Here is a 20,141-nt window from a genome sequence, read left to right on the forward strand (position 1 = left end):
TGGACACTGTCTGAGCTTGGATAAACGTGCACAGTTTTTCTCTTTGTTTGCAGAGAGTGAACACTGCCAGAGTTCAAATACACGTGAAGAAAAAATGAAAAACACAGTTATATCCTATTTTGAATGCAGTTTTCAATACGATGTGCAATCGTATAGTTTTGGCAAACTCTATATCATATTTTGCTTTGTGGCTCATAGTGCAGAGTCTGCAGACTAGTCAAGGAAGATACTGAGACATCGGCTTGAGCATGTATTATTGTCTATACTTGCAGATGAAAATTCGTATATAAATCGCTATATCAAATGCTTATAATAGAAAAGTGTTAGAAAAGAAACCTGGACAGCTTCAACCCATTTGTAGAATGTCATACTGGTGTTGAGAGCCTTACCACCTTGCTGAGAAGTCTTGAAGAGAAAAACATGGCTCCATGGCAGGCAAAGAATTTGATCTTGAGCTTTGCCATTGCTGAAGCCGTTGTTGTTGATGAAAAGATTGAGTACCCAGAAAGGTTTTCAACAATATTTCCTGTAAAACAGAAGACCAGATGCATTTACAGCAAGAGGTGGTCTTAAATCCTGGACATGTAGGGAGACTCAAACCATCTTGAAGAAGCAAAATGGTATTGTATGGACAGGTTCTATTTTCTCTTTGATCTGAAGAGTGAATAATATCATTCAAGTTTAATAAGAAACAGAATTTCAAATATCAACCAAACGTAATTACTTCTATTACTTGAATCATGGTAAATAATATCATTCAGATTTGATGTGTGATGTTCTTAAGATTTCTATGTACCAAGTACCAGAGATCAAATTTCAAGGAATAAAAACCTCCAGAACAGATTCACCAGCTAATCCAACATTTTTACAATGTAAGCCTATCAACCAAACCCTAGTTAGGAGCAAATTGGTTCTTTGAAGGGGTTAAGGACTTGAAGAAGGCACCACTCATTAGCATTCTCATTTTCTCGCCATCTTTCCACTCTTAATCAAATACCATAAGACCTTTCGGTGCATGCAACACTACCATCAGCAGGTGTGCGGTTCCTACTGAGCTTGATCCTTGGAAGTTGGATGTAGAAAAAGACACAGAAAAGCAAATCATGAGGTTATGTACATGCAAAACCTCATCAGCAGAGTTTCTTATTCCTAATGAGCTTGATCCTTCGATATCAGATGTAGAGAAGCCATGGAAAAAGTCCAACAAGTTCATATGGGCTTTTCTCGATAACCTCTTGTTCATTTCCTCCAGCAACCACATGACAGGGGCCACTTCCAGTCGGCTTGGTGAAGGAAACCTTGGCTGACTTGTGGAAGACCTCCCACAGGTTCACGATACCTAGATTGTTCTACACACAATTGCACATTTGAATGCAAGATGTTTGAACTGCTGAAGACAAGATAATATGTGTTTCTGCTTCCCATTCTTAAGATACTTCAATTAGGGCCTCTAGTCATTATAATAAGCCAAGCAGCTGCAAGAGATCAGACCCCGACCTCAGAACAAATGGTCATGCCAACTCCCATGTTGAGGAGGGTGTGTTTGTTTTTTCACACACCCAAGATGCTGGGCTCTTTGCACGGTATCTCCCACGCGTCCTCATCAGAACCAGATTGGAGAGGAAATTATACTTTGATCACTACAATAGCAGTTCCAGATACTCCTCTTGGCTAGTCAGGTATCACCCAGCAAAGCCATGAAAACATGCTAATGATGAACTACTGTAAGCCCATCAACTCCTTCACTTTCTCTATTTTACTGCAAGTATAAGCAGACAATGTAAATGATGGTAGATTAACAAAAAGATTTAAAATGGTCACTGTATTATTGTTTGATGACTTCAAGAAACCATCCATACTACAAGTCCTGTGAAGTGTGTCTATTTAACCTTGTCCCATGTTCCAGTTAATATGGTCAGTCGCCCTCTACATTGAACTCAATTAACCACAACTTCAAATCTAGTAAAATAAAAGATAAAAAGTATTTGACGCCAAAACATACTAATTGAAATTTGAAATTAACACCTTAGACAATATAAATGGACATATTAATACGAAAAATCAATACTACATGCAAAGCATCCAATTGGAAAAGCTTTAATACCTCTTAGGAAGTGAAGGCATTAGCTCTTCAACTACCTGAACCACAGCTGAACCATGCATATTATCCTCAGAGGAAGTTTGCTTTGTCTTTGCATCTGTACAAATTATCAAAATCATTTACATAATTACACAATAAAACAATTTAGACAGACCACTTTCAAAATTACAGAATCAAATAATGGCCTCTCTCCTTCCATGACTACTGGTCATACCAGAATCCTGAAATCAAAATTAGCTAGATGGATCATCCTGTAGTCTATATTTTCCCCAGAACTTTTATATAGTTTTCCAAGTAAATGAACCATAACTCAGGTGCTCAGAACCATGCTTGGTGCTTGCCTATGTGGGACAGTACTGTTGCATTATAATGACTTTTTGCATAAACTGATGTTACTACAACATGTGAGAAGAAATCCCAACTTTTTTTCACAATTTTCAGTTTGTTGAGTTTCTACTTTTCAGCATGGAAAAAGCATGAATCCGCCATATCCCATCTATTTGGATTTAGCTACACAGTCTTTCTTTGCAATCATAAATAATTTGGAATAAATTAATTAAAATTATGGCAGTTCTCCATCATGGAAAATCTTGCCAGCATTTTATAAACTTAATATGTCGGAGAGATTCAGAACTCCTTAACACCATAGTACATGCGTGCATGCCCCCCAATGAATCAACCTCAACTGCCAGGAGGGCAGGCAGTGGAGGTCCTGAAGTTTATTTTAAGCGCCACACTCAATAGTTGAACCCTTCCTTTCTTTTTTTTTGTTCCCGCAATTCTAGGAAGTTATTATAGGTCTAGTCACCACATTACCGGACTACTTTGTCTTCCCTCTCAAATGCTGGGATGGTCTTGTCCAGAAAACAGTTTAACTTGCAAAATTGCAAACAAGAACAAAAAAAATTGTTATAATGAGTGGGTCTAGTTCCACCGCACCTTTTAGTCATCCATCCCACATCCTTCATTTTTATGTTGATATGCATCTCACAATATGGAGTGGATAAACAAATGGAGTAGAAAAGACCCATGGATAAAATAATAGTTGCACAAATCCTTTTCCACTGTAGTTTATTTCCTAGTTTAACAAGGTGTGCTGAATAAAGAGTACTTTTAATACCTTGAGAATCTTCTGGAATTGACTTGTCACCTTTGAGATACAATTCGTCAATCCTGTCCAAATCTAAGCCATCCATCTGTGCAAACTCATATAATAGATGACCAATAAAGTTGTAAGCAACCATACTTGTTTCATCACAAATTTCTTGTACAGCAAGGTATCTGTTTCTTTTCTCGCATTGCATATTATGCATGAATCTTGCCTGCATAAATTTTGCTTCTTCGCTTGAGAAATCCAAAGGGGAAAAATCAAGTGGATTTGCTGAATCAATTTTAGATTCTTCTCCCTCAGCATAAGTTCCAGCACCATTTCCTTTAGGCATAGATGCAAATGAAATGGAATCAACTGGTTCTACTTTAACCATACTTCTGTGGTACTGAGTTCCATCTTGATTTATTGGGCTATTCAGAAATTTAGATTCCCAACATGGAGAGGAACAGACATTTTCATTAACTACTGAGGTAGGCGACTTGTAATCAACTAGTTGTGCATGCCCTATACTTTCTGCTAGGTACTGAGTTCCATCTTGATTTATTTGGCTGTTCAGAAATTTAGATTCCCAACATGGAGACGAATAGACATTTTCATTAACTGCTGAGGTAGGCGACTTGTAATCAACTAGTTGTGTATGCCCTATACTTTCTGCTAGGCTATTTGAATTGTTGCAATCAAATCTACAACTCTTTGGGAGTCCCATCTGCTCATCATCGCCACCATCACCACCATCATCACTTTCTTCTAAATCTTCCACATATGCATCTGCATAGTCTTCATCAAACTCTTGCTCAGGAAGCAAGTCCCACATAATCTGCTTCATCTGAGCACTCACACCCAGTACACATTCTATCTCTTCTTCCTTTCCCTCTTTTGAAAGAAATCTAGGTGGAGTACCTTGAGAGCTTCTGTTAATAATAGCAATAGCATCTAATAAAGACTTTGGAATGGTGTCCATATCACTGCACTCAAAAAGATATTCAGTCAACAGTTTCTTTATTGCAAATCGCAAAGACCCATTTGAGATTTCGGCACTTGGATCTAGCAAAAGTTGCAAGTTCTTCAGCATCGGAAATCTTATTTTATTTTCAATTAACCAAATGGCCTTTCTTATATCTTTCTGCAGTTCTTCTATCTCTGGTGAGAACTGAAGAAACTCCGTAGCAGAGGCATTCTGATGGCCAAATTCTAGATTCAATGATAGATCTCCAATGGCCATTGCTTTGGCCAATGGTTCTTGTAGCTCATCCCCATTACCAAGATCTGAAAGCATCTTCAAACTAGTTTTCCTCACTTGTTTTATTAAACCTTTCCGAGACCATCCTGATCTGTGAGGTTTTAACTGAAGCATGCCTGGAATGCCTCTAAGCCTCCTGTGCATTGCCATCAGGGCCTGAGAAGGCATGCTCTCAAGTCTTCCCAGTACCTTGGTAACCGCAGGATGATGAGACTGGAAGGTGATTGTCAAAGGAATTGGACAATTCTCTTGAAAATTATGTGGATCCTTCAGCAATTGATATATTTGTTTAGACACACTAATCTGGTGACTATTGGTACTCTGATTTCTAAGTACTTTTTGGAGGTATTCTTTAATCACCCTTTTCATCTTTCTGCGTGTTTTGTCAAACTTCAATAAGCCTCCTGTAAGTATCTTAGCTAGAAGGTAAAGCCCATTGTTGGTCATATTATCAAGCAGGTTGGAAAGTACCCTTCCAATACTAAACAAATCAAACTGTTGTTCATTATCTTGGACTGCATGATGCTCTGTTTCGGCACTACATGCGCCAAAGCCTTTTTCAACAAAATTTTTAACAGTCTCATAGAATACCTGAAAAGAAAAAGAAAAAATTGGCTAACTAAAAGGAGAGCATTAAGATGTGCAACATCATCTGAGTCTGTTTAAATCTAACAAGATATACATGCAGCCAGGCTGGAAAGATGGAGGAAGTTTAAAACTACCAATACCAATATTTTACCAAAGACATATACTATATATCCATTGGGTGCATTTCATCTGACTCTGTGGGCAGGACTACTTTCATGAGTACCTTAGGTTACCCAATAAACTTGTCCAATAGAGAAACTTCTTTCTCCGAATGTTGATATTTAACTGTGTACAAATGGATTATGCCCCCTTGTACTTTTTAATAAAAGATTACATGAAAAAAAAATAGTTGGTATGTGTAAGAATTGAAAAAGGAAGCCATTTCTTGATCAAGCTTTGATCTACAGGCAAGTTAGAGGCACCTAAAGTAGAGGCAAGGTAGAGGAAAACCAAAAGCAAAGAACCAAAGTCCACAAACATAGAAGCAGTGAAGAGAATGTTAAGATGTTAAGGGATTGAGAAGTTGATTCTTAAGGTTTTACAGGATAACATAATTGTTGTATGAAACCAACAAGTATTTTCAAATTTCACCGGTAATACAAAGTAGAAGATGACAAGGGTTCTCATCAAATGGGCATGGGATAGAATCAGGAAAAAGAACTCAATGTTATTTTTCAAAATTCTTCACCTCCATTGTACCAATATTTAATATAGACTTATGTCATCACTGCAATGCCCAAAATTACCCTGACCAGAAAACTATGATACACAAATCAAGGTCTCTCTTGTGAAATTATTATCAAGATATCACAGCCAGACATGTTATATCTAAACAACAAATGGTAAAATTTTTGCATTTACAACTAAAGTGGGATATATTGCTATTATCATTTTAAAGTTTAGACGGAATCATCTATATACAGCATAAGTAACCATCCTAGCCTTTTAACCATTCCACTAATATTTTTATTTTCTTAAAACAAAGGAAATAACTTACATCATCCTCCCTGAGCAATGATTCAGACAATGACCTGCAGGCACCAAAACCAAAATCAAAACCATCAGTCATAGTTGAATAAGGATAATCCAAAATTTTACAGATAAATCATAATATGTAGTGTTTTATTTTATAGAATAAATATATTAGGTAGTGTTGGAAAGTCAAGTCAAAAGTTAAATTTAAAAATCAATTCAAATTTAAATTGGACTCAATTCACTTATAATGAAGAAGACGAATCTGAATAATGTACAAACTTTGCTGATAAATATTAATATAAAAATATTTCAATAATGGATATTATTAATTATTGTTTCTAAATAGCATGCAAGGGTGAGAATTAAGTCAAAATTAAATTGCACACAACCATCCTCAAGATGAAATTAGGGAACATCTAAATCAGCTGTTCTGATATAATTAGAATAATCCACATCAAAAGGGTAGAAAACACAATTCATCCATAATTCTTATATCATACAGACAAATCAAGAATCATTTTTATCTGCCTTCATGAATGAAGAAGGAAAATCCATGGTACCAAGACAATTTTGTGGGGGTTTTGGCAAACACCTGACTTGAATGCATTTGGGTCATCATCACTTGTATAGCAGAGGCAAAGGAAAAGATTCAGCCAGCCCTCCTTCCCTAGAAAATTATCAGTGGACATTGGAAGGGCATCAACATCATTATTGATGGTTTCTGCAACATCCTTACCAATGAACTCAAGAAGAGTCAGACCTACAATTGAAATTTTGCGAAATCAAAACCTTTTTATGGATTCCTGCAATTTTCAACAAGAGTGGGTTGAAATCCATGAGTTATGCACCTAGGGAACTCGAGCCTAAAGAAGAAAAAGAAGCGAAACAAAGAAGAAAAACACTAAAATTTGTTCTCTCAAAAGCTAAGTTCTTCTATATTGCAATGTAGTTTGTGTGAGTGTAAACTTTTATACTTTTTTCACCATTTTTTTTTTTTTTTTTAACTTTTGATAGGTACCTTCCTTTTTCTGCATGGAATCAAACCTGAAACCGCCCTAACTCAATCATATCTAAGCCATCTCAGGGGCGTACTTTTCCTCCGAGTTATTTGTCTTTTATTTAGTGGCTAACAAATCCATAACAATTTTGGCCCAGCCCATGATGATATAACATCAACCCAGTTCTAGAATTAGCAAATTTTCTAGCATACTTTTTTTTTGGTAGGCAGCAAATTTCCTAGCACACACCTAATAAACTAAATTCAAAGCAAAAGTAAAACTAAAATAAATTTTGAAAGTGTTACCAAAGCTAGACTTAAACAAATCAACCCCCTCATTTACGATATTTTCTCTTAGATAAGTGCTTTTCTCATCCAAAGGCTCCACTCACCACAATCTCAATTGCTTCAGCTTTAGAGTAACTAAGGAGTTCAAGTGGCATTTCTACCTTCTATGCTGTGCAGTTTATTTTCTTATGTGGTTGCTTATATGTTCCCAGGACTTTCTGCTTTCCTTGTTGTCTCCAACAGGAATACTCTTCCTTCAGTATTGTATTATTTGCATTTTTACTTAATAATTAGTACTTCCTCTTTTGCTTTCCCATGTTCATAGCATGTGTGCTACCTTTTTCTTTTTTGATGAGAATAGCATGTGTGCTACTTCACTGGCTATTACTAAAAGGAATTATATTTCAGCTGCAGAAGATCACAATCACTATATTCTACATGATTCACACATTTGAACAAGATGAAAACCATATTGCATGAGTATAGAATCTATCCATTGTCACGGATCTCATTTTGTAATACGAGGAAAACTGACTTTTATTGTCAGTTCAGAATTTGAGATATTAGAAGCGTTCAACATGGCAATAGAAACGGGTCATCTGTGGCTTTGAAAAAATAGCACTACACACTGAATTAGTGGCAAAAGGCATTCTTTCAAAAAAGGGAATTTAGGATCCCAGTTCACCTATCTGGACCATGTACTATGCAACAGATAAAAAATCCACTAAACCTAACAATGCAAGTATATAATCTCCTTCATATTTGATATGTTAAAATAAACTGCACATTAATGGGACCCACAATAGTTGTTGCGTTTATTAGAGGCTGTATCATAAGAATCAATAAGACATTGCAGTCAAAGGGGGAAAAAGGATATGGAAAGCACTTTTTTTAATCAAAAACAAACTATTGTTAACATAAATTTTAAGTAGAAGCAAAGGATAAGAAATCCTCTAAAAATACAAAGGATGATTAAAAAAAAGAGGAAATAACTAAGAGCAGTAAGATATTTATACAAATCATGGATGAAACAATAACATACACAAAATATAGCAATAATGTACAACTAAAGGGGATAAAAAAAAATTCCTCTACAAAGGAAATCATCTGCCTGGCTTGACATTTAACGAATCAATTTGCATCTTCATCAGGTAAATGAGAGGGCCAAGAGAAGGAACAACCCAAGCTGCTAGCTAGATTTAGGATTTAATGGACCTACATCTCATACTTCCTTCCGATAACCTCTCTTCAACTTAAACACCCATGAGATCTCTACAGATCTCCCTCCACAAATAAATTGCTAAGATCCAAAGTCCTAGCCTGCAGTAAGCCCTCCGCAAGAGCTAAGATTCATTGATATGAATCTTATGCAGTTAGCTATACTAGTCATTCATATTTTGAGAAATTGCATATGATCAAGACAACAATTATTGATCATGTGCAGCATACAGAGATGAAAGCTGTTTAAGGTTTTAGATGTCAGAGAAGCTTCCATAAAACAATGGACTTTTGAAGGGGGGAAATCTAAAGCAAACATGTTCCTTAGTTTAAAATGTTACAATATATTTCCTAAAAGATCAACTCATCAACCTCAAGTTGATAACCCAAAGTCGTGAAAGAAATAACCTAACTGCAACTATTATTACTCATAGCCAACATCAACAATATTTCATATTGGAACCATGAAGATCTTGGTCTTAGTAACAGATAGGAGAATGCCTTGGGGGCACTATGTTATTGTGAGAAGCTGCAGGAGGAATTCAAATGGGAAGAAATCCAACGCACATGCCTCAAAAATGTGTCTACTTGTTATAGTAAATGTTCCACAGTATCAGATATACTGGCCCTAGCTGTCGTATCTGATTTTTCCATCAACACCTGATGAACTAGCACATCCATTTGCAACTCCTTTTTTCCTATATGCAACCAAGGATACGTGAAACAGTGCCTAGCAAAAATGGACACACATATGTATATGCAAGAGGCACCAAAAAGGGAAAAAGAAACAGAAAACACAAAGACAAAACAGCCAAGCTCAAACCAACCATCTACATGTTAGGCTGTCTAAGAAGTTCAACAATGAAGAATTTTTCATTTCAATGGAGCTCTAGAAAAATTCAGAAGGGGATTTAATAAGATTGTTTTCAATTTCTGATCAGAAGCTCTTCCTCATTGAAATTGTGGCCATAACACTCCCTCCATATGCACCAAAACAAGCAAAAGGGAGCCTTTCACCATGCTTTCTTCCGCACCTTATTCAAGCCCTGAACCTTCATCCCAATAGGAGATACTTTCACTGAATAAGGGAAAACCCACTGCAGCTCAAAAATTGCTAATAATTTGTCCCACAATTTTTTGGTTCTATCACAAGGATTAGAATGTCATTTTATACTTCTTCACTAACTTTACAAAGACTACATTAATTTGCCACTCCTTGAAAATATTAGCACACAGATTGACCAGGACTTTGTCTATTTAAACACAAGTTCAAGCTTGATTGGTGCAGAATCTTTGGCATCTTGCCTTTCCTCCTTTTTGACCTGATCATGGAGGGTTGGTCTCAATTGTTAGTTTTTTTTTTCTTCACAGTGATGCTGGAATTTCATAAATTTAAATTTCCGGCATATAGCTGTAATGAGGTTGAAATTGATGAGATCCTAGGCTAGTTGTAGTTTCAGTTGTCTATTAGTTCGATTCCTCTCTGACTGACAGGTCCAGTATTAGATTCCAGTGGCTTGCTCTCAGTGAGATCTGTATTCTACTTGTGTTAGCCTGCACCAACCATCTTCAAAAACTGGTGTTGTTTGTTTTTTTTTTTTTTGATAAGTAAAGGATATTCATTCAAAAGGCACAACGCCACAAGGTATACAGGGAGTATACAAGGCAGCTAAGGCCTCAAAAACAACAACAAAAGAAATCACCTCCCTTTAAATGGAAGCTATCCACTCTAGGAACCCTATAAGGGAGAACGCCTCCTCACCTACATACAATTTGGCCCAACTCCACAGATTACAAACAAAAAAATTCTTTAACTTCTGCACATTCAACACACCTCCCCTAAAAGCTAATCTATTCCTCTCCTTCCACACCGTCCAAAAAATACACAACGGAATGGCGTCCCAAATATTTTTCCTTTTCTTTCCCACAAACGAGCCCCTCCAGCTAGCTAAGACCTCCTTTACACTTTCTGGAAAAACCCATTTCACATCAACTAAACCAAAAACAATATCCCATAGAGCTCTAACCACTGTACAATGTATAAGGATATGATTTACACTTTCTTCCTCGCATCCACACAGGAAGCAACGATTTGGAAGTTGAATCCCTCTTCTTTGAAGTCTATCCAAAGTGAGCACCTTCCCCCAAGTCGCCTCCCATGCAAAAAAAGCAACTTTAGTTGGCACCCTTGCCACCCAAATGCTCCTAGAAGGAAAATCTGTATCAACAGACCTCACCAACAATCTATAAGCTTCCTTAACCCTGAACTGACCTCTTTTTCCTTTCCTCCACAAGACTGAATCTTCCTCCAGAGAGGGCTTGTGACCCCTCAAAATATGTAGAAAATCCCCAACCAACTCCATCTCCCAATCATTGAAATCCCGCAAGAAAATCAGATTCCAATTTCCTTGTCCCGAATTCTGATCCCACATTTCCTCTACCGTTGCATTCCTTTGAGCCGTCATACCAAAGAGATGAGGAAAGCATTGGACAACGCTGACTCTGTACACCACACATCTGTCCAGAATCTGATCATGTTGCCCTTCCCTGCTCTGAACGTCATGTTATTCCAACACCAATCTGCTTCTTTCCAAATCTCTTTCCACACCCCTACTCCCACTACCCCATTAGCCTTCTTTGGCCTCCACCCAAAATCCTCCTGCCCATACTTCACCTTGATCACTTGTTTCCAAAGATTATCTTTGTCACAAGCAAATCTCCATATCCACTTGCCAAGCAAGGCTTTGTTCAACAAAACTAGCTTCCTAAGGCCTAGTCCTCCTTTATCCTTATCTGTGCATACCGCCTCCCAATTCACCAAGTGAATTTTCCCCTCCATATTTCCCCCTCCCCACAAGAAATCCCTTTGCACTTTCTCCAGTCTTCTAGCAACAATCTTGGGCATTCTGAAGATAGACATCTGGTAGATTGGCATGCTAGCCAAAGTGCTCTTTATTAAAGTGACCCTTCCCCCTTTAGAAATATATTGTCGTTTCCAAAGAGCTAATCTCCTCCTGACTCTCTCTTCCACCCCATCCCACATATAAGGCGCTTTATTAGGAGCCCCTAAGGGAAGACCCAAGTACTGAGAAGGTAAGGACCCCACCCTGCAACCTAGCTCCACAGCCAACTCCTCCATCTCCACCACTTCCCCAACTGGAATAATTTCACTCTTGGCTAAATTAATCCTTAGGCCTGACGCCGCTTCAAACCAGAATAAAATCCAACTTAAATGGGTTAGATGCTCCTTTCTGGCCTCACAGAATATGATTGTATCGTCAGCAAAGAACAGGTGAGAGATACTCAGAGGGGGTTCACTACCGCCCCTTATACTGCACCCTGATAAGAAACCCCCCTCCACGGCTCTCCTAATAAGAACATCTAACACTTCCATCCCCATCACAAAGAGATAAGGAGATAGGGGATCTCCTTGTCTAAGACCTTTAGTGCTAGGAAAGAAACCTGCTGGCACACCATTAACCAGTACTGAAAATTTGGCTGAGGATAAGCAACTCTACATCCACCCCACCCACTTAGGCCCAAAGCCCATTTTTTGCAACACCTTCAACAGAAACTTCCAGTTGATACTATCATAAGCTTTTTCTATATCCAACTTACAAATAAGACCTTTTTCTTTTCGTTTCTGCCACGAGTCTATCACTTCATTTGCAATTAAGGAGGCATCTAATATTTGTCTTCCCCTCACAAAGGCATTCTGAGAGGTAGAGACCACCTTTCCAACCACTATCTTCAGTCTGTTAGCTAGCACTTTAGCCAATAACTTGTACAACCCCCCCAGAAGACTAATGGGTCTAAAGTCTCCAAGGTCCTCAGCCCCACTTTTCTTGGGAATCAACACCAGAAAAGTATTGTAAAGGCTCTTGAGAAAAGAGCTATGCTCGTAGAATTCCTTGAACATTTCTAGAATCTCCTCCTTGATAAACTCCCAACAGCTTTGCCAAAAGGCCAGGGTAAAGCCATCCGGGCCAGGGGCTTTATCCCCATTCATCTCCATCAGGGCCGCATGGATTTCATCCTCTAAAAAGGGCCTCTCCAGATTCTCAGCCTCTTGAAGGCTGATCTGATCAAGCTGAATTCCCCCAATATCCGCCTTCCACCCCGTATCTTCTGAGAGAAAATTTTTAAACGCATTAGCTATTCCTTCCCTAATTTCCTGCTCCTCTAGAAGCCACTCCCCATTGATCTTAATTCTCTCCAGAGAATTATTCCTACGGTGAGCACTTGCCATACGATGAAAGAACCCCGTGTTTCTATCCCCCTCCTTTAGCCATATTTCCCTCGAAAGCTGTCTCCAGTGGGTTTCCTCCATCATCACCCATTTTCTGTAATTTCTTTAGCCTCATTCTTCAGCTCTGATTCCTCCACTGTCAGAACTCTCTCCTCTTCCTCCCTATCCCAGAAATCCACCTGCTGCAAGGCTTCAGGTTTGTTGCTCTCCAGCTTACCGAAGACTTCCCTATTCCAGACTTTCAGCTTCTTTTTTATTTCCTTCATCTTAGTAGCCAACTTGTAACTAGCACTGCCCCTTACATCAATTCCTTGCCACCAGCTACGCACCAGCTCTTTGAATCCCTCAGCCTTAAGCCACATATTTTCGAATCTGAATGGAGTCGGCCCACGTCTTATCCCACCCCCCACTAACATTATTGGGAAATGATCAGACACCGGACGAGGCAGTCTCCATTGATTAATTCCACTGAAATGGTCTAACCAGCACGGAGTGACCAGGAACCTGTCCAAACGCGCCCAGATCTGATTATTCTGGCCCCCATTCCAAGTACATTCTCCCCCCTGAAGAGGAAGATCCACCAGCCCAAGATCATTCACAGTTTCAGCAAATTTCCTCATTGCTGCGCTAATTCTCCTTTGACTGCTCCTTTCCCTTGGAAACAACGTAATGTTAAAATCCCCCCCTATACACCAGGGGTCTTCCCACAACCCTCTAATTGCTCCAAACTCCTCCCATAACGCATTCCTTTCCACTTTAGAGAACGGGCCATAAACTCCCGTAAATGCCCAGACAATCCCATTTTCTACGTTCCGGAATCTGCAAGATAACGTAAACTGTCCCTCCTCCCAATCTATGATGTCCAACGTCCTCTTATCCCAACATATGAAAATTCCTCCCGAAGCCCCCTCCGCATTCACAGCTTTCCACTCTAGGAATCTCCCAGAGCCTAAACTTCTCGCTATGCTATCCGTCATAATTTGCATTTTCGTCTCCTGAATACAAATTAGTCCACCCTCTGATTTCTTAAAAACGTCTTTATCACTTTTCTTTTAGATCTATCATTTGCTCCCCTCACATTCCAGCTCAGAATTTTCACCTTCATTGGACAATCACAATTTGACGCCCTTTGCCCTGTACTGAGCCTTTCTGTTTCATCCCCCCCTCATAATTTATGGAGCATTCCAATCTTCTAAGCTCCCTTTCAAATTTAGACTTTTCCAGTAGCTCTTTGCTATGAATTTTCTCCCGTCTTTTTCTGATTTTGGTCAAGAAATTCAGTATTTCCTTCTCCAACCCCTCCGTGGGGAACCCCAGGAACTGGCTGAACCTCGCCAAGCCACTCTCTTCCCATTTGCCCTCCAGCTCCCTTCCCTCAACTTGACCATCATATATGTCCCCAACCCCATCCATCCCCCTGCCTTTATCACTACTGTTTTTGGATAGTCCCAATTCCCTGCATTCCTTCATCCTTTCATTACTATCCTCGTACACTGTAAGCCACATGGAATTATCAGCCCGCATTGCCTCACCCACGTCCCCAGAATGATCGAAAAACTCCCCCTCTAGAGTCCGATCAAAAATAAAAGAGTTGAGATGAGAATCCCCTAAAACCCTTTTCTCCCAATAACTAGGCCCCATTCCATACCTCCTTGCTTCCTCTTCGAGCGCCCTATCCGTCTCTGTCATCTTGACCCCACCTTGACGCTTCCTTGTTTCGTCAGATTCCATCGCAACGAAAGGCTCAGGTGCAGGAAGATGACTGGGGAAGAGACGCTGCAGCAGGGAGTCCCTCACCTCTTGGGCTACTGATGCTTTTAGGTCCTCCTTCAGATTATCTCCTGGATTGGGCTGTTGGGAGCATCCCTTTGAACCACTAGGGCCTTCGGTTGTCAAACGGGCTGAAGGCCAGGCTGGGCCTATTGCGCGTAGCCCACATCTTCCACTCTAAGTGACGGCCTGCCTCTGGGCCCAAATCACTTACCGCCACGCCTTTCCTTTTCAAGTCCATGGGCCCGCTCAACTTTGGGCCCTCACATGGACTTACATAGCTTCCATTAGAAGCCCAGGTTCGTGACGTCGGGCTCAGATCAGGGCTGATCTCAACCCGACCCGTCCCCGGCCCCTGCATAACCATCCCATCAGCTGACAGCTTCTGCACCTCGGGCCTCACGCTCACCCACTCTTTCGTCACTCGCTGCCCCGCGCATGACATCTCCTCACCCCTAACCTCAAGGCTAACTTCGTTTCTGCGTTTTCTCCTTATCACCGGCCAGCACTCCCACCATAAGGACACCACGTAAGTCTCCTCCTCCGCTTCGATCTCCAGAACACTCGGTCTAGGATCTCCTTTCAATCTCACCAAGATTCTGGCCCATTGGAGTTCCCCCATCAGCTTCGTCTGTTCATCGACTGCGATGAACCCTCCACATTCATCCCCACCTTCTTCAAAATCTCTGGGCTCCAAAACGAGATTGGAAGCCCAACTAACCTCACCCAAGCTTCCTTTCTCTCTTCCTCCTCTGCCCAACATCCACTCCTGGGATTCCAATGTTCCATCCTGACCTGGCTTCCTTCCATTTCGCGATGCCCAAAGGAAACAACGCGTCTGACCTCCTCCAATTTTTCAAATTCTAGCAACACTCTTTCCTTATCCAGCTTAGCCAGCCCTAGACTGCCTTTGAGATTCCATGACTTTGCCCAGATTTGCCCCCACTTCGCAAGGTCATCTTCTCCCCCTGACCTATCTTTCCACCTCGCCACAGCACAATGATTCAATTTCTGTAATAGTCCTATGGATTCCTCCCTTTTCACCTTCACTGTAACTACATTTGGAGTACCCGACATTGATTGTTTCACCATTGCTGCAAACGAGCTTCCCCCACCGGCCTTCTCCGCAACCTTTTCTTTCTGAAAAGTTGGATTTATACCGAGAAGCCCTACCATCTGATTAAGCTTCTCCGCCATGGTCGTCCACCCCCTTTTATCCCTTCTACCTCTCGGGATGAAGATGCAGAACCTCTTCCCCTCTATATCGGAGACCCCTAGCCTTATAAACCCCCCCCACTTTGTTCATCCCTCGTATCATAGCATACATTCTCCCCTGCTCCTTCCATTCCCTTCCCCATCTTGCTTCATTCTCATCCTTAATACAGAGATTCAACCCTTCTAAGAAAAACCCTATGCTATCCGAACCCAATCGGACCCATGATGTCACCCCTCCCTTCTTCTCCACAATAAATCCTTGGATTTTTCCTCTTCTACCCTCCACGACAATCTCGAACTCCTTGGATTCCACTGAGAAGCTGCACTCTTTTCTTCTGTTCCGCGGCGCCGAGCTCTCCTCTCCCTCTTCGCCCTCGCACTCGCCGTCGCATTCTCTCTCGCCCTCTCTCACTCTCTCTCTCTCTTGCATTCTCTCTCTCGCCCTTCAATTCTTTAGCTCTAAAAAACTGGTGTTGTTTGTTAAGGAGCTAGGGCTGCAATGCAGGTCTGTTAGTAAGCGCATGGTCACCAAAGCTTGTTATTGAGAGTAAACATGGTCAACCAAAGCTTGTTATTGAGAGTAAAAACACTCTACCTAGGTCCTAGCCAAACCCAACATGAATTGTTTAGCTCAGTACAGCCTAGTGGTGGGGAGAATGAAAACAATATTTGGATAGAATAGCAAGCATAGACTTCTCAGTCTTCTCTTAAATTAGACAAAACTGGAGGAGCTTCTCTGAAGATAGCAGGAAAGAGACCAAAAAATTGTTTAAAAACCTTAACATTTAAAGGTTGAAGATTACAGCACCTGGGATTTGAAGCCCACATTTTAAGGTTGTTGGAAGTGCATTGAAAAGGAATAGCCTGCATGATGAGACTCACAACAGACGTACTTGACAAGGGTTTACAAGAAGGTGTAGAACTTTTGAGGGGTTGATGTTATCTGCATTTTGGTAGGGGGAACACATACTATAACAAGAAGATCTTAGAAAAGCAAGTTACCATTCATGCTGCTACCTCAACTTCCACATTAATGTTCTTGTTTTGCAGGAGGAAAAATAAATAAAAGGAAACACCAATAGAGTGCCTCAAAATGCACCAGAAGTATACAACAGTCATCTCAAGGCTCAACCAAAAGAAAGGAAGGGCTCCAGAAAACAACAACACTCACCCACAACAAGAACCCAACCAATTACCAAAGCCGATATATGAGTAATAAGATTTGTTTTTATTTTCTCGTAATTTTCTACATTGAGAGTGCAAATTGCACAGATTTGATTCTTAATCACAACCATTTCATGCACAAATGCCAGGGTTAGGACCATATCCAGGTCACCTTTCCTAGGAACCAAATTTAGCAAGACCTCACTGCATAGTGGCCCTTTTTCAGTTCTATTACAAGTTTAGTTAAAGGGAAAACATATGGATTCTATATCTCATATACAAATTTACATGTTTTATATCAGTGGATATCCATAAATTGCTGAATTAACCTGATGCTAGTACATGGCAATAGAAACAGGAACACCAGAAGAAACAGGATGTAATATTAGTTTCTTCTATTCTGTTGTTCTATGAGAAATTCTCTTCAACACTCTTATCTATTTATTTTTGTAATATGTATTACATAATTACAAATACCTCACTACCTTCCTTTTAAAATAGGCCTAAGCCCCAGGGCAACAAAGACCATTCTACATGTGTGTGTGTGTGTGTGAGAGAGAGAGAGAGAGGGAATATAGCTTTAATAGGAATACAGACAACAGATATCCCAACATCTTTCAAGCTATTAGTGTACAATTACAAAATAAATTAACCAGTTAACCCACTTACCAATTTTTTATGAACTTTGATACTTTTAACCGCCTTCTTTTAGATTTGGATGTTTCATGGATTCCCATCAACCACCTGCATGAAATTTAGATGACAGTTTTTATTTATGAGCAAAAACCAAAAAGGAAATATCATGAATAAATTACAAACCAAATTGGCAACCAATTCAAGAAAATATGTTATATGTCAGGTTGGGGCTATGCTAAACCTGCATCTGTGCCCCCATAAGGTGTAATTAGGAGTAATATTTTAATTCAATCTTCTTTGGTTCATATCCCCACATAAGACTTGTCAACATTCAAGACTTCAGTTAATGTCCCTCTATGATAGAGAGAATGAAGCAATATTTAATGTGGTTGGGTTTTGCTGAAGGGAGTAGAGATCATGGTAGGGTGAAATAAAGTCTATACTACAAAGAACGAAATGGGTTTGGACCTTGGGAATGTAGCCTTGAGGAATAAAGCTTGGAAAATGTTTGTGGAGTTCTCTAGGGAAAACGTCCATGGATGGGACACCAATGTTGTAGTAACATGGCTGCACTGGTGTTGTGGACAGCAGTCTCCTAGTACTTCATGGATTTGATTAATACATTCATTTTTCAATTAGGGATGGTGTAAGATCGATTTCAAATAGGATCTGTGTTAAGGAGATTTGCCTTTTTATATTCAATGTCTCTAACTTTTTCTTGTGTCAAGGTCCAGTGTACTTTTCACTGAGACAGGCCAAACCTTTTTACATACCAAGCCACTCAGATTGTTTCTTCCCTGTTTTAAAATATTGGCCTAATCTTTGAGTTTCTTTTTATGTTCATTGTCTATTTTGTTCTCCTAAGCCAACAACTAATCCACACAATCAAATCACATATTTCCTATACAATGTTCTTAGGTGTTGATCTCAGTTCATATCAATTGCCCCCAACCCAACTACATACCAATTGATATCTCGGGAGTCAGGACAAGTTTAAATCTCTCAACATGATTAACAAAATCTCACTGCCGTTGGATACAAATAATTAATGCATCACTACTTATTATCACATCACACTATTTATCGTTTACACATTTGCAAATGTAAACCGATACCAACCATACTTGTTTCAACATATCAAGATATCACCATTGCTAGCCATTTTCATTAACCCAGTTTTTCACTTGTGATCTTATATATACAAGGCAATAATCCATATGAGATATCTCACCAGCAACTAAGATACTCGCAAAATGCTAAATTTTTGTACCTTTCCCATCTCTCCATCTAAAACTATCTATCTCCACAACCCAATTTGGTGACGCCACCCATGAAATATAAAAATCAAATTGCAACCACATTCAAAAGATAAGTTGGAATACAGGAAATAAAATTGCAAAGATATTCAAACAAATTAATTCAAATATTTAAAAAAGAAAATGCAAAAAAATTCAAACAAATGAATTCGAATACAACCATGATGTTCACACACAAAAATCAAATTGCGAACACATTGAAACAAATGCACGCGGATCCAAAAAGAAAGTTGCAAAAACATTCAAACAAACAAAGTCGAATACAAAAACAAGATTTCGAGGAATATTAGGAAATTGTGACCTCCTTTTGCATTTCAGCTCCTCCTCTCCCTCCTCTATACGTAAAAACAACGATTCCCAATCCGTTCCATAGAACTCCATCTTTTCTCGCAAAATCCAGAGAGAGAATGACAGAATTTAAAGAGAGATAATGCTAGGGCTAGGGTTTAAGGCAGAGGAGAGGTTTAGGATGGCGTTTCAACTTTCGACATCTATTGATTTCCAATTAAAAACAAGAATTAAGATATCTGTAATAAGTATAAATTTATTGGGGAATTTTTTATTTTCAATTTTATAATTCTATCAAGTATTTGATGAAATTTGTAATAAGCAAAAAATTAATGGGGACTTTTTCTATTTTTTATTTTTTTGTGAAATTTATATAATAAAAAAACATAATTTAAATTTTCAATTTTATAATTTTATCAAGTATTGTATAAGTGTATAATAAAATTTGAGTTCTTAAATTAAAAATATTTTTAAAACAACCACATAATTATACATTTATACAATTACTTATAAATAAAATAATAATAAATTATACTTAAAATATAAAAACTCTTAAAAACTAATTTTAAAAAGATAATAAATTTTAAAAATCATTTTAAATTTTTGAAAAAATATAAAAAAAAAAATTGCTCCTTCAAATTTAAAATTTATAAATTTGATTTTTAAAAATAATTTTATATAATTTTTAAAAACAATTCTTTATTATTTTATAATTTTTAAAATTTTAAATAAAAGAATAAATAATATAATTTTAAAAGTAACGTATAAATAGCAAGCACCTTTCAATCAATTTTATATAATTTTTAAAAACAATTCTTTATCATTTTATAATTTTTAAAATTTTAAATAAAAGAACAAATAATATAATTTTAAAAGTAACCTATAAATAACATATGCACATTCAAGCACCTTTCAATCATACTGAACATTTTTGCATTAATATTTTTCTAATTCAATTCCAATCTTAACTTACTTAGGTCATGGT

General features: G+C 38.7%; 1 protein-coding gene across 1 annotated transcript; it reads right to left on the reverse strand.

The window, feature by feature from the left end:
• Positions 1-697: 697 nt before the first annotated feature.
• Positions 698-19,351, reverse strand: LOC117914608. Its single transcript, XM_034830001.1, has 6 exons — positions 19,170-19,351; positions 17,586-17,660; positions 6,038-6,071; positions 3,222-5,043; positions 2,105-2,198; positions 698-1,759 (listed from the first exon to the last, which is right to left on the reverse strand). Exons 1-6 carry the CDS (start codon positions 19,247-19,249, stop codon positions 1,720-1,722), a joined length of 2,145 nt encoding a protein of 714 aa, XP_034685892.1. The 5' UTR covers positions 19,250-19,351; the 3' UTR covers positions 698-1,719.
• Between the last annotated feature and the right edge of the window lie 790 nt (positions 19,352-20,141).

This window comes from Vitis riparia, chromosome 5 (assembly GCF_004353265.1).
Source record: "Vitis riparia cultivar Riparia Gloire de Montpellier isolate 1030 chromosome 5, EGFV_Vit.rip_1.0, whole genome shotgun sequence".
Lineage (NCBI taxonomy): Eukaryota > Viridiplantae > Streptophyta > Magnoliopsida > Vitales > Vitaceae > Vitis > Vitis riparia.

Bases quoted from the DNA above. Each gene is read 5' to 3' on its own strand.
- LOC117914608 (XM_034830001.1), bottom strand. From the start codon at position 19,249: ATGGAGTTCTATGGAACGGATTGGGAATCGTTGTTTTTACGTATAGAG. The intron at 2,199-3,221 runs GTATTAAAAGTA...TAATTTGTACAG, and splicing joins AATTCCAGAAGATTCTCAAG to ATGCAAAGACAAAGCAAACT. The intron at 1,760-2,104 runs GTATTAAAGCTT...TTATACTTGCAG, and splicing joins ATGCCTTCACTTCCTAAGAG to TAAAATAGAGAAAGTGAAGG.